General features: G+C 32.1%; 1 protein-coding gene across 2 annotated transcripts in view; it reads left to right on the top strand.

The window, feature by feature from the left end:
• Positions 1-14,663, top strand: part of DIAPH3 (diaphanous related formin 3) — a 410,013-nt gene that overhangs the window by 89,020 nt on the left and 306,330 nt on the right. For both annotated transcript variants that reach the window (XM_031958457.1, XM_023500580.2), the window contains one exon: positions 14,564-14,638. In XM_031958457.1, coding sequence (XP_031814317.1) covers positions 14,564-14,638 — 75 coding nt within the window. The remainder of the gene's footprint in view (positions 1-14,563; positions 14,639-14,663) is intronic.

Here is a 14,663-nt window from a genome sequence, read left to right as displayed (position 1 = left end):
ATGTTTCCCCCCAAAAGCTTAAAACTTCACTTTTGGACATCCTATAAATAACATCATTGGTGTGGGTTTCATATCTCTTTATATGCTTTGCAGAGGTCCTCAAACTTTTTAAATAGGGGGCCAGTTCACTATCCCTCGGACTGTTGGAGGGCCGGACTATAGTAAAAACAAAAATTTTGTTTTGTGGGCCTTTAAATAAAGAAATTTCATAGCCCTGGGTGAGGGAGATAATTATCCTCAGCTGCCGCATCTGGCCCATGAGTTGTAGTTTGAGGACCCCTGTTTTATTGTATTATGATTATCTTGTTTGCTTTATATTAACCTTAAATACTAAAGCTGAATATTAAATTTAAAAATTTAATTTTAATTAAATACTTTAATGCTGAACTTATGTTACCAATTAAAATGAAGATTTATTAATTTCTTCTAAGAATTGAGTATTTATTTTTTGTATATGATCAATCAGAGTATTTTAGCTCAATTTCAGCTTGGCCTAAAGGTTTTAAAGCTATAAATTGTTTCCATTTATTTGTTTGAAATCATATATTGTGTTTTATCATTCCCTGATGAGGTTAATATAATTAAGGTTGAGTTTTCATTGAAGTAAGTTTCATGTCATACTTTAATTTTGGGGTGAGAAGCTTCATTTTGACTTTAAAAGAACCAAGGGAAACAATAACACTGCCAAGCTTTTCATATCGCCTTTCAGAAAAATGATTTTATTAAAGAAGAGTTGGGAAAGCATTGTAATATACTATAGAACATTTTCAGTTTTGATTCATGTAGCATAATTTTACTATTGAAATTTGATAGTAACTGTAAAGACAAACTACTTCAATCTTGTTTTCAATGATATCTCTAAAAGTAATTTGTTTATATTTATGAAAATCTTTAGATATTAATATAAACTTTGTCTATTAAATTATTTTGTAGGGAAAATGCTATGTTACAGAATCTAATTCTGTGGTCATAGGTACTGGAATCTGTTTCTTAAAGCTTTTCTTTTAAGGGGTTTCTTAGTAGGAGGAGTTCTCTTAGGAATTTTTTATTTTATAATAGCATGTAAAAAAAGTAAATAGAAGCTAATTTGAATAATACAAGCATAAAATATTTCTTGATTGTATTTCTCAAGAAGGGGGTACAGAGAGCTAAGAGGGGGAAATGAGAAAGATCTCCATTCCTGCATTGAGAGTGGATTGTAAATTTAATAGATGTGGAAAATGGAAGGTTAAATTTGGAAGAAGTGAGAAATGCAGTAGATAGGTTGGAACCAAATCATGGAAGATTTTAAATGCAAGACTGAGGAATTTGTATAAGAGTATCCTTTTTCTTTTCTTTTTTTTTTAAATTGGTCAGCCAGTTGGAGTTAAAAAGCTTGCCCAAAGTCTCACAGCTAGAAAGTGTTAAGTGTCTGAGATCACATTTGAACTTAAGTTTTCCTGACTTCAAGACTGATGATCCACTATCAGCTAACTGCTCCATATAGCAGTATCCTTAATAAAAATAGTTCCCATTAGCAGAACATGATTTTCCCTATGTAGTATGACTAGTTTTGACAGCAAATGACTATCACTTTCTGGTCCTACTTCTCAGAATAGCATTTTTTTTTTTAATTGGCTGTTGGTTTTAGGGAATTGCAAATACATTGTGAGTTAGTAATGTGTGCTTTGATACTATATACACAGAAGTATCATATTTCTGAGTCTTTGAACTTTCAGTTAACTAAAACTTTCAGATCTTTTTCCAAGCAAACTTCTTTCTGGATCTATTTGGGCCAGGACCCTGGGACCCATTTGGAGTTGTTAGGTGTTCTCTTACTTCTTGCTTTACCTATACTTGGCTTCAATATCTATATTTGAACTATCCTTCCTTTAGTTTTTTGTAACAAAGTAGATGAAAGGATGATAGCAGTAGAGTATATTTTCTTTTTTAACATTAAATCTTTCTATAAATATGAGTTGTTATAATTAATATTACACCATTCATCCCTTTGGTAGAAATCCATGCTCTTGGCACTGAACAGCTTTTTATCATTCTTAGCATTTTTTCCTAGACTCTTGGATTCTTGCTATAATTATCCTGCCTTATTTGTATCAAGCCTTGATTTGATCTTTTGTATATGTAACTTTTGAATCTTAGTTTTATTGCAGGACTTCCTATGAGAACATTTCAGATTGTTACTTCTTTTTTATTATTGTTTAGGAAAAGGACATAATGTGGATTTTTCAAAATTATAGATTAGCAAATTAGACCATGGGGAAAGGAAACAAGAGATTATAGGCAAATAGCAAGCATATTGTTGACAAAACTGACCATAGCATTCAGGATAAATGGAGAGGAAAGTAAAATTAGTACATGGCTTAATGGACTGTGAGAATAAGGGAGGGGGAGTGAGGTATACAGCAATGTTGTCAAGCTCAAATACTAAATTATTTTATGCAACTTCTGTGGGTACAAATTGACTTTGAAAACTATATTATTTAAAACATTATTTATGTTTCATTGTATTTTTATTAATTTTGTTAATTTTCCTGTAATATTTTAATATTTTAATCTGCTTTAGGCCTCATCAGACAGTGTAATGAGTCACACATGACCCTCTTGCTATGTGTTTTATTGACTATGGTATAGATATAATAATGAAGAAAAAAGAGCACATTTAGGAGGAATGCAGGCATGGGAAAAGGTATATCATTTAAAAAAAGAGTTGCAGTATTTGGTACTCCAACAAAACACAGCAAGAAGAAATATAAAAAGAAATTCCATTAAAAAAAACTACAGAATATATAAAATACTCAGTAGTCTGTCTAATAAGACTGACACAGGAACTATAAATTCTTATTCCATTCCAATGGAAGTAAAAATAGAACTAAATAACTGGGGAACTTATTGTGAGACCAAGCTAATATGATAAAAATGACAATATTGCCCAAGTTAATTCAGTTCTATAGTAAACTACTGAAGAATTATTTCATAGCAGCTAGAAAAAAAATCATTTGGAGGGGGAAACCCATCAAGAAGCTGAAGGGAAATAATTTACAAAAGGGAGAGTGGGGGGGGGGGTGGTCCTCAAAGCAAATGACCACTATTTGACAAAAATTGTTCAGGAAATCTTGAAGAAAGCAATCTGGCAGAAATTAGGTTTAGACTAACATTTCAAACTCAAAATGATTAGAAAGTTAGATAATCAAAATCATATAGTAAACATATTATAGAACAAAGAAGGAACCATATTTTAGATCTGGATAGGAAAAGAGTTCCCGAACAAACAAGGGATCCAGGAGATAAAATGGACCATTTTGACTATACCGTCAACACTGAAACAAATGACCAAAGAGCCACAGAGGTTTTGTATTTATTGTTAATTCTATTAAAGAACTCACATAGATTATCTCAACCACTTAAAATCTATAAAATAAAACCAAAGAGATGAATAATAGTCATAAATAAAAAGTTTTTTTTTTTTTTAATTTCATTGGAGGACTGAAATAGACAAATGTTCCATGACCCTTTCGAGTAGGCGACCAGCTTTAGTGTGGGTAAATTTTAGTACATATACCAAGAACTATGAATGAGCTTTAGCCCTTGCAATGAGGGGTAATAGCAATAATAAGACAAGTTTAATTCATAGCAGTTTACATGACTGGAACATGGTTACTTTTCTGATCTCAGAGACCACCTGGTACTAGTGTGAAATAGTTCTGGGTTTTGCTTTGGGGAGTCCAGGTTTAGTAATCTCTTCCTACTCATTTCCATACACTGGCTTCCCTGGGTTATTTCAAATATCAACTAAAATTCCTCTTATGCAAGAATCCTTTCCTAGTCTCTTAACTTTAGTTCATTCCCTCTATGATTATGTTTGTTTTATTCTGTATATAGCTTGTTTGTATATAGTTGTTTTTATGTTGCCTCTCTCTTTTGATTGTGAACATGAATTAGAGAAAAGCATCTATTTAGCAAGATTTTATGAGAAATGTCTCATTTCCAGCTAATTAAAATTTTTAAGGCTAAGACCCCATTTGGTAAATTATTAAAAGATACAAACCGGAAATGCAAATTGTCAATATGCACATGAAATATGCTCCAAATCACTAGTAGAGAAATGTACAGTAAAGCACCTGAGGTTTTGCTTCACACCTGTCAAATAGGCAAAGATCACAAAAAAGGAAATATTTGAAGGGCTTCTAGAAAATAGGTAAAATTATGTGCTTACTCTCTGAGGTGAATTGGTCTACCTGATCTAGAAAGCAATTTAGAATTCTATCCAGAAAGTCAGTTAACTGTGTATATTCTCTTATTATACCTTCCTAGACTTATGCACCAAAGATTTTTAAAAAGTTAAAGGCTTTATGTATACAAAAATATTTATAATTGATTCTTTCTGTAATGACAAAGAACAAGAAATTAAATGGATGTCTGTCACTTGGAGATTGAAACAAAAGTTTTATTTATATTTTTATTACTTTATTTTTACATGGTTTCTTTTTTAATTGGAGTACTTGATATAAAAATAAACAAAAATTTTAAATGTAATATTGGATAACTGTAAAAATTAGGTTGTAGACAGAAGATGGAGGTTTAAATACCTGATGAAATCAAAACAAATTTATAAGTTATAATCCATAATTAAAAATTACTTAACATTAAGCTTTGACTAATAATACAAATTGTACTTCATGAGTTCTCTTTGCTTTGTTTTTTAACCTTGTTCTCTTTTAAGCATTTATTTAGGAAAGACCGAGAGCAGAAAGGCTTCATCTAGTTACAAGTACTAGGTTCTCATTCTGTAGCTGTGAGAGCAGAGGCCTCAAGGGATTTACCTGAGGTTCTATAGACAGAATGTAGCAGGATATTGGAGTCACATCTAACCCACTTCTTATCAAGCATTCTATCTATTGCACTATGCTTTTATTTTTAAATTGTAGCCTTCACACATATTTCTATTAATTTCCCTACAAGATTATGATCAGTGTGTTTGCTAGTAAGTCTTCTTTTATATTCATAATTCTATTGATATAATTTGACTAAAAGAGTCTCTTTTTTTGGTGTATCTAATAGAGAAGCTTAATTTTTCATCAATATTCTCTGATTAAATTAAGTCATTATTTGCAATAGAAACAACAATTTATGTGTCAAATCATCAGAGGCAAAATGATGTATTTGGATTGTAGAAAAGGAATACTAACTTAATTATAGTGATACAAAGTCTAATAGGTAGAACCCTGGAATAAATTACAAGCTTGGGATATACTTTCCAAATGGAACCATAAAAATGTAATTAAGATTGCATTTGAAATTTATAACAGTATAGATTTGTTATGTTTCTTAATCAGAATGTTGCTTAATCTCTCTTTTGAATAGGGTGTCATCAAATATGTTTTCATTCAGTGGAAGGTCCAATTTTTTGGAATTGATTATAGGTATATATAGGTATATATATTTGGAATTGATTATAGGTATATATAGGTATATATGATTATAGGTATATATAATTAAGAAGAACTATTTTTTTTTGAGTATTTTTGAGTATTTTGAGTATTTGAGTATTTTTTTTTTTGAGTATTTAATCATCTTGCTAAGAGTAATGCAAATGAAAGTTTGAAATAAGCTGCAATCATATTAAATATTAGTGATAAGTGTCTTTTTATGTTTTTTATATTATATGATATTAAAATTGATCTTTGAAGTTTAAAATATTGAATTTCCTACTTTCCTACAAGGATATGAGTGCGCTCCCTTCCCATTCCATCTCCTCCAAAAATGTTATTTTTATCTTTTGGCAAAATGGTTACTTTTTCATCAGTATGTAACATTGTACTGTCTTGAACTGTATAAGAAATGTATGGTCACTATATTTAATTTTACTTCATTAATTTTCTTACTCTGATGCCCTTGCTAATTCAGGTATATTTTGATCATCATTTTGCCTAAAGTTTTCAGAAAAGTATTAAATATTTCATAAAAGAAGATAGTTATTTATTAATCACCATATGCCAGTCACCATTCTTTCAAATTCATGCATGTCCATGCCACAGACAATATGATGTAGGAAAGAACATTGGGCTGTTTAAATCTGAACTCTGTATGACTTCAGGCCAAGGCTCTTTGAGCTCCTATGTTTGTTCCTGCATCAGATGGAGTTGATTAAATGTACAGTGATCACAGTGATATAAAAGAAACTTTTGAAAATTTCAAGATTTGATATTGAATCAGTGATCAATCATGACTTAAGAGGATTTCTGTTGAAGCATGTTGGTAGAATATGAATTATCTTTGCAGACTATGATTATTTTGTTTGACTGTCCTTTGTTATAAGGAAGATTTTACTTGGGGAATATGTCCTGGGAATCAAAGGGCAGTACCAGTGACACAAAAGAAGGATCAATAAAACATCTGAAAAAAAAAATCAACAAAACTCCTTCCATATAAAGTTGTGGTGAGGCAAGCACTTGATAAAATTCAGAATGCTATGTAATGTGAATTTATTATTATTCAGAATTTTGCAATCCCAGAGCAGTACTTAATGCTCTTTTCAATCACCACTCCTTTCCTTTCAGTTTTCTTGATCATTTTTTGTCGTGGTTGGTTTTCTTCAATAAATTCAATAAATAAGTCAATAAATTCTAGTGATTTCCTCTCAAAGATCAATTGGATATGCTCATGTTTGGCATTTAAAGCTCATTATAATCTGCTTGTAGTTATCTTTCCAGTATAATTTCACCTGACTGCTTTCCCCTTATTACAAGTGAGTTAGCTAGATATAATTGCTGTTGCTTACATGACCATCCATCTCCTAGCTCCATGTTTTTGGTGCTGGCTATCCCTCACATCTGGGATTCATGCTATTTTTGCTTCTTATAAGCCCAAAGGTTTTTAAGTCTGTGGTCAAATACTAACATTTATTTTTGTAAAGTCTTTTTTAATCCTTCAAGTTTCTGGTGTTTTCTCATCCAAATTATTTTAATATTGTGTGTGTGTGTGTGTGTGTGTGTGTGTGTGTGTGTGTGTATGTGTATTTATACTCCTACTTAGACACACACGCACACACACACACACACACACACACCCACACACAAACACTCTGGTGCAGACAAAATTGTCTTCTTTCTGTACTCTTAAGTTCTTAAAGGACAAGGACTTTTTCCTCTTGCTTTGTATTTCCAACATCACAGGAAGTTACTTACTCTGTAGCAAACTGATTCTTTTAAAGAGAACATGTATTGGCTGGCTGCCATATATGCCCAGTGTGTCTTATCTAGCTCTTGTATCACACTGACACCCATGCCAGATACTCTGTGTCACCAGCTCCTTCCTCATTTGGCTTTCCCTATGAGATTCCTAAAAAGGTCCAAGGGCCTTTTGTTCAGTTTTATTGGCTTAGCAAACTTTTCCATATGCCTCCCCAATCTCAGATTGCTATTTTTTTCCTGGGTATTTACTGGAATCTTTCTCTTATACATGTTTGCCATATATTTTTAACCATCAACTTTGTGCCACATACTGTGTTGACCTTTAAGAGTACAAAAACAATTTCTTCTGGGAAAATGGTGATGATGAAGTGATATGCCATTAATATGACTTTAAGTAGGGGAAACATATAAAGCCATTTGCAAATAACAAGAATGTTAATTCTAATTTCTTTCTTCATAGAACATTATTGATTTGAAAATTATTAAAGGCAAGTTTTTTGCAGTCTTGATAAATATATATCACTCTAAGACTTGCATTGTTAATTTTGCTCAATTAACGATGCACAAAAAAAGGGGAAGGGAATAATAATAAAAGCAAGTATTCATATAGTATTGAGAGGTTTGCCAAATGCTTTACAAAAAATTATCTCATTTAATCCTCAAACAGTTTTGGGAAGTCACTATTATTATTATCCCTGTTTGACAGATGAGAAAACTGAGGCATACAAAGATTAAATGACTTTCCCAGAGTTATATAGCTAGTAAATGTCTGCAGCTGGTTTTGAACTTAGGTCTTCTTGATTCTAACCCAGTCGGTATACTCTGAGCTGCCCTAAGAAGATGAGGTGAAGAATAAAAGACACTGAAAGTCAAGAAGGGGACACACACAGTGAAGGAATTGAAGACATAGAATAGGGGAGACAGGTTTAAATAAATGAATGGAGGGAAAATGTAGGAGAAGGTAGAGAAGGCAGGAGAATGGAGCAGACACACAAGCAGAGAAGTGAACATGTCATTGGGATAATAGGCAGAACCATGAGAGAGGGACAAATGACTAAACAGAAGAAGGGAAAAGTTCTGGCCTAAATAAATGTTGAAGTCACAGTTTTTTGATCAGTGCTGTGGGTTTTATATTCCTGCTAGGTTTCTGTTTACTTTAGGAATTAATTTACTCAAACCACAAATATTTCTTCAATGTTTGCTGTTTTTGGAACACTGAAAATTATATTAGAAAAATAATTCACAGTTTCTCAAGAATTTAGTAATTAGAAAGATCAGAGACCTACATAAATGATATGATATTGTCTGTAAGGTTTGAAAATCACTGCCTATAAATTATTTTGTTTGAAAAAAGATGTACAGAGATAATATCTTAGGTCCTGGAAAAACTAAGAAAGTTTTCTGAGGTAGATAAAAGATTAAGAAACTCCATTTGGGATAGAAATAATGATGATAACCTGCTTGGGGGAAGAGATGGAGCCAATAAATCAGTGGACTGTAGTAGCTATGAGCTTTTGCTCCTCCCCCCCCAAAAAAAAAACAAAAAAAACTTGAAATAAAACTAATAAAGCATAATGAAGAAAATGTTCATCCCAAAAGCAAGGTCTCCATATTATTGCTAGTCCTGTGGCTATTTTAGCTATTCTGTAACTATTTTAAGTTGTGTAATCTTTTTTGTTTGTTTCCTTATCTAAAAACTTTCAGTTATTGGTCTGGAAATCACAGAATTTTTATTCTAGCCTTGACTGTGCTTCTAACCTGTGTGACATTTTGCAAGTTATTTAACTACTCTGGACCTCTCTGCTTTTTCAATAAAAAGAATTGATTGAATTAGTAGACTTAAGGCCTTTGCTTGGTCTAAATACCTTTTCTTAAAAGAGATTTGAAGGTATACTGGAATAAATAGATAATATGTGAAAATTATTTTTTAAAGCAAAAAAAGCATAGTATAAATTTGATATTCTATGTAAGATGACTATTTTTTTTTTCTGAGGCTAACAGTATACTGGAGACTAATTTGTGTGCTTTTGATTTAATTCTCTGTCTCTAGAAACAATAATTCAACCTTAGAAAGTTAACTGGTTCAGTAGTTAAATCTTAGAACCTCTGTCTGATTGTTTTATTTGTTTTTATACCTTCTGCTTCTATACTGCCTCTGCCACCAATCCTCCTCCACCCCATTCATTCTCCCGACCTGCCTGCATTTCATTGTAGATATTATTATTAGAGATGTTCTGGACATTTTTTTGCACAATGAGAAGAATTAGATTGGCAATTAGGTGATTTAAAAAGGTGATGGTTTGTGCTCAAGTAGAATATAGTTTCTGTTTTATCCTTTTTTAAAAAAAAAACACGTAAATTTGCTTATACAAAAGTCAAGAGGATATTTCATCAGTATTCCTGAAAAAATAAACACTTGCATACTCCTCATTCATTCTAAGTTTATAGTTAAACTGCTTAATGCTTTTGTACTGTATGGACAAGGGCTAAACAAATGGATGTGATTTTTTTTCTTCTGGACAATGACTATTTGTTAGATCAATTGAAAATTTTCCTTTGTTTCTTTCACTGATGATGAGAAACTTCGTATTTCTAATGTAAACTGTGTTTCCCCCCAAATTTATCATTTGTTTATTTATTTTTTGATGGGGTAATTTGGGGTTAAGTGACTTGCCCAGGATCACACAGCCAGGAATTGTTATGTATTTGAAGCCAGATTTGAACTCAGGTCCTCCTGACTTCAGGGCTGATGCTCTACCCAACTACATCAACTAGCTGCTCCAAATTATGTTTTTTAAAATAAACTACATTTAGAACCTTCTTCCTACCTATTCAGTATGACTTTTTATTCTGGACTTGTTTCCAAAATAGAAAGTGATATTTCCAATAAACTAAATTACTGAAAATGGAAGGTGGGGAGTGGGGAGGTGAGGGGAAGTAAAGAAATTTATTTTATTTTGCATCTGTATTATCAAGAGTTTGACAGTAAATAAATATTGATGGTATAAAAAAATGTTCAAGGACAAAGATTATAGACATGTAATTTTCAGTGCTGATTGGTCAATATGCTATAATTTTGACCATCTTTCCTTTGGTGCCCAGGAAATCTGCAATTTTCTTTAATTTAGACATTCCTTAGTTTGTGAGAAGGTGTCACCTTGAAGTGCTTGTTTATAGAAGTACAAAACATGGCCTAGCCTATAGTAGTTCTGGTTTAAGATTTCATTGCTGCTGATAAGAAATTAAGCACCTTTAAAGAAGTTAAAGGTTATTACTTGAAGTAATTTAGTATAATGGCTCTCAACATTTTAACTTTTGGAAGGCTCATTTTTTGAATAATTTAATCAGTGAAAAGGGACCCTCTTGGTTTGATTTCATCCTTATATCTTCAAATAGAATTTGTGTGCCCTTCAAATGAATGTTTTTCTGATCCATTTTTATTATTTCTAACTTGGGAGACCATATTGTATAGTGAATAAATAGTAAGTCTCCAAAGGACACTCAGGGTTCAAATCCTGCCAGGGTTATGTGTCACTAATCTCTCAGTGATCCTGACACCTCTTGAGACTATATACTACAGAGAAGTAGTGTCTCTATGTATTGATAAAAAGAATTTCTTCTGGGAGTTTTTTTATAAATCAATTCTATTATTATTATTATTATCATTATTATTATTATGTGAGACAATTGGGGTTAAGTAATTTTCCCAGGGTTACACAGCTAGGAAATGTTCAGTGTCTGAGGACAGATTTGAAATTGGGTACTCCTGATTTCAGGACTGGTGCTCTATTTACTGCTCCATCTAACTGCCCCTGTGAGTTCTTTATAACCATAAAATCCCAGTGTTCCTTCTTAGGAGTACTGGATTTTGGAGTCAAAGAGCCTGCCTAGGAGAATGACCTAGCACTAATATTTCTTACATATATGATGTTGGGTGGCAATCCATCTAAGCTTTGGGAACCTAACTTTCCCCATCTCTAAAATTAAGGGTTGCTTTCTTTTCACCCCACCTTTATTTTCATTTATTTTGGGAGTTTCTTTTGAATAATTCTCTCTAGTAATGAAGATTTGTTAGCTCGTTTGAGAATTATAGTCTTACAGCATTGTGGTTTACTTATTATATATTTACTTATTATTATAAGTTTATTTACTTATCCAGGGGTCATGTAGCTAGTATGGCAGAAGCAGACTTTCTGACTCATTTGTTTTAGTTCTCTATCCATCACATAATGCTCCTGTCACTCTAATATTCTTACATTCATCCATGCAGTCTATAATGTTTCCTTCAATTCCGTCTGGGATGAGTAAAGTCATCAATAAATCAACATGGCTCTTTTCCACTCTCTATAGACATCTAATCCTTCCTGTGGTATATTTAGTCCTGAATTTACAGCATATAGAAAGATAGATATACAAATATAAACAGCATCAAGTTCACATGGAAAAAAGGAATCTCTAATATGCCTTTTTTAAGTTGTGTGTTAGAAAATAATGGGCTATGCCATTGTCATAAATAATATTAATATTTAAATGATAAAATACTATTTGCTAAGTATGCATTTCAATTAATTTACTCCTTAAATTCCTATTATGTGTCATGCATCTACCTTTCTTTCAGGTCCCCTAGGAACTGATCATTTAATATCCTCAAAATTGCACCAACTCCATCATGCCATGTGTATACCTGATCTTTTTCTTTCTTTTTTTTTTTAAGTTGTAATTTTACTTTTTCATGAGCACATCTGGGATTATGATGTTAAAGTCCAAAGCACCGTCACTGAAAGAAATAGTTTATTATAAAAATCTTGGCATTATCATTTCTTCTAACATTCTCCTCCATAAGATTTTTCCAGTCAAGTTTATATTCCAAACTGGCATGTTATTGACTATGATTTTTCATTACTTAGGAAAGAGATTACTGCCTTGCTAGCCAGGGCAATTTTGAGACTCTTTTTGGTTTCTTATGTGGCAGCTGCTTTACTTTGTTAAGGAAATAATAGTGGTGGTCTTTGCATAATATTTGTTCTCATCCATTTCCAGTTTTTTGGATTCAAAAGTTTTTGGCAAATTGATCAGGTTGGAATTGTTGCTTGCTATTTATTTCTTCCATTTTTATTCTCTTGGCTTGGTTTTGATTTTGATCTTCACTCAATCTAAAGCCAGCTAGGTCTTCAGTGTCAATATATACCCTGCCAATTCTGTCATAATAGAATATATTTTTTGAAATATTATTTGGTTTTTCCTATATAAAGCACATCAGGCTTTAAATCTTTATTTTAAATTTTCTTTCTTTAAATTTCATGATACACATCCTGAGATTTCTGGGTAGCTTTTGTCCACTCTTATTTCTTTTTTTTCTGAATGTATTTTTCCACTGTCTTCTCCTGTGCTCACTTTTGTACTAAAATTATTGAGCATTAATGTTTATAAGAATTTAATTTGAAGGATTTTATAAAATTAATTTCAACCAGATTGTTTTTTTGTATTTCCTTCATACACCCATAATTTTTGTAGTCTATATATTCAAAGATAAACAAAAAGGCTCCTGTCCATAAGGAACTTAAGTTTCTCTCATGTCTTGAGGGAGAGAGTGGAAAGGAGCACCTGCATGGATAAATTTATACACCAATATTGAGAGGAATTACAAAGTAATTTTAGGGACAGAGGAAAAGCACTTATACCAGAAAAGGCATCCTGTTGAAAGCAAAACTTGAAGGAAGCTTAGATGAGGAGTAAGGGGAGAAATGTATGGACGTTTTGAACCCAGAAGTTGTATTGCATTTTTCTTTATGTGAATGCTTATCATGAGCATTACAGTATAAATAGATCAAAAGTCCTGTGAAATCAAATTTCCTGTCAATCTAGGTGGCACTGTGAATAGAGTTCTGGGCCTGGAGGTATGAAGACTCCTTTTCCTGGATTCAAACCTGGCTTCAGACACTTACTAGCTGTGTAACCCTGACAAGTCACTTAACCTGGTTTGTCTTGGTTCCTTATTGGTAGAATTAGCTGGAGAAGGAAATGGCAAACTACTCTAGTGTCTTTGCCAAGAAAACCCCAAATGGAATCACTAAAAGTTGGGCATAACTCAAAAACAACAAAATTCTCTAAGTACAATAAGGCCAATTCCGTTTTTTATCTTTCCAAGGAGTACTTCTGTTTCATCCTTCTATTTTTTAATTTTTGGTTTCATTTGTTTTGAAGCTAATGGGGAGGAAAAAGGTAATAAGCATTTATATAGCTCTTACTATGTGCTACATACATACTATTCTGAGTGCTTTACAAATGTCTTATTTGATTCTCATCACAACTCTGTGAGGGAGATGCTATTGATTATAATATTTTGCAGTTTAGGAAATTGAGGCAGGCAGAGGTTGAGTTGCCCAGACTCACACAGACAGTACAGGTCTAAGGTCAGTTATCTTCCTGGCTTCAGACCAAGTACTCCAGTCATTGCATCATCAGTTGCTTTTGTACAGAATAGATATGATTTGGTTGCTTGTATATATTGTCTCTTTGTTGTTTATTGGACAGACTGATGTTTAGGGTCTCATTAACTTGGAAAAGTAGATGTAAAAATGTGAATGGTAGTTAACTCATTTTTTTTTTTCTACATCATTTGTCTATTATCAATGATTTAATAATTCATCTCTAAATTTTCATTTAAATTTACCTACCATGTATTTTACTTTTTATTTATATGGTTAATAGATAAATTAATATTTAAAAATAATCCACAACTCTGAATTTCCTTCAATTTCTTTCTTTCCTGCTCTTTCCTCTTTTACCACTTTTGCTTTCTTCATGACTACTGCCAAGAAGCACTGAATTTATTTTGTAGTGTTTTTTTTTTTTTTAATGTCTTATGGGTTTCCTTGGCTAAAGAATTCATTATTAAGTAGCTACTAAGCTAGATAGATATTTGTGTGTGTGTGTGTGGGGAGGTGTGGGTGTGTTGTTGTTGTTGCTAGGACCATAGATCAATCTCTTTCCTAATGGTAGAAGCTGCTGGATTTGTTCTAATGGCATTTTAAAAAGAAACTAGGCTCATCATCACTTTGTGATAGAGGGATTAAATAGGATTTCTTATAAATCATGGAATGATTATGATAAAAATAATGTACTTAAATTCCTTAAGATTTAAAAAATGATTTTTCTGCCTAAAACTTGTGGAATAGGTAGTACAGATATTATTGTTTCCATTTTTTATTTAAAGTCGAGGCTCATTAGTAAAATGACTTGCTCAAGATCATATAACTAGTAGATGTCAGAGCTGGGATTTGAAGGCAAGTTCTGCTGTACTGTAAGAAGGTTACATTTTATCTTGGCTTATTTGAAACATTTGTAATCAATTTTATCATTATGTTTTTCAGTTGGGTGGAAAACTTTGGACATGAAGGTCTTGGGTTATTGCTGGATATTTTGGAAAAACTGATAAATAGCAAAATGTAAGTATTATCGACATTATTTTAT

The sequence above is a fragment of the Sarcophilus harrisii genome, chromosome 3 (assembly GCF_902635505.1).
Source record: "Sarcophilus harrisii chromosome 3, mSarHar1.11, whole genome shotgun sequence".
NCBI classification, from domain to species: domain Eukaryota; kingdom Metazoa; phylum Chordata; class Mammalia; order Dasyuromorphia; family Dasyuridae; genus Sarcophilus; species Sarcophilus harrisii.
The sequence above is the reverse complement of the archived record's forward strand: the minus strand, read 5'-3'. Positions and strand labels throughout refer to the sequence as shown.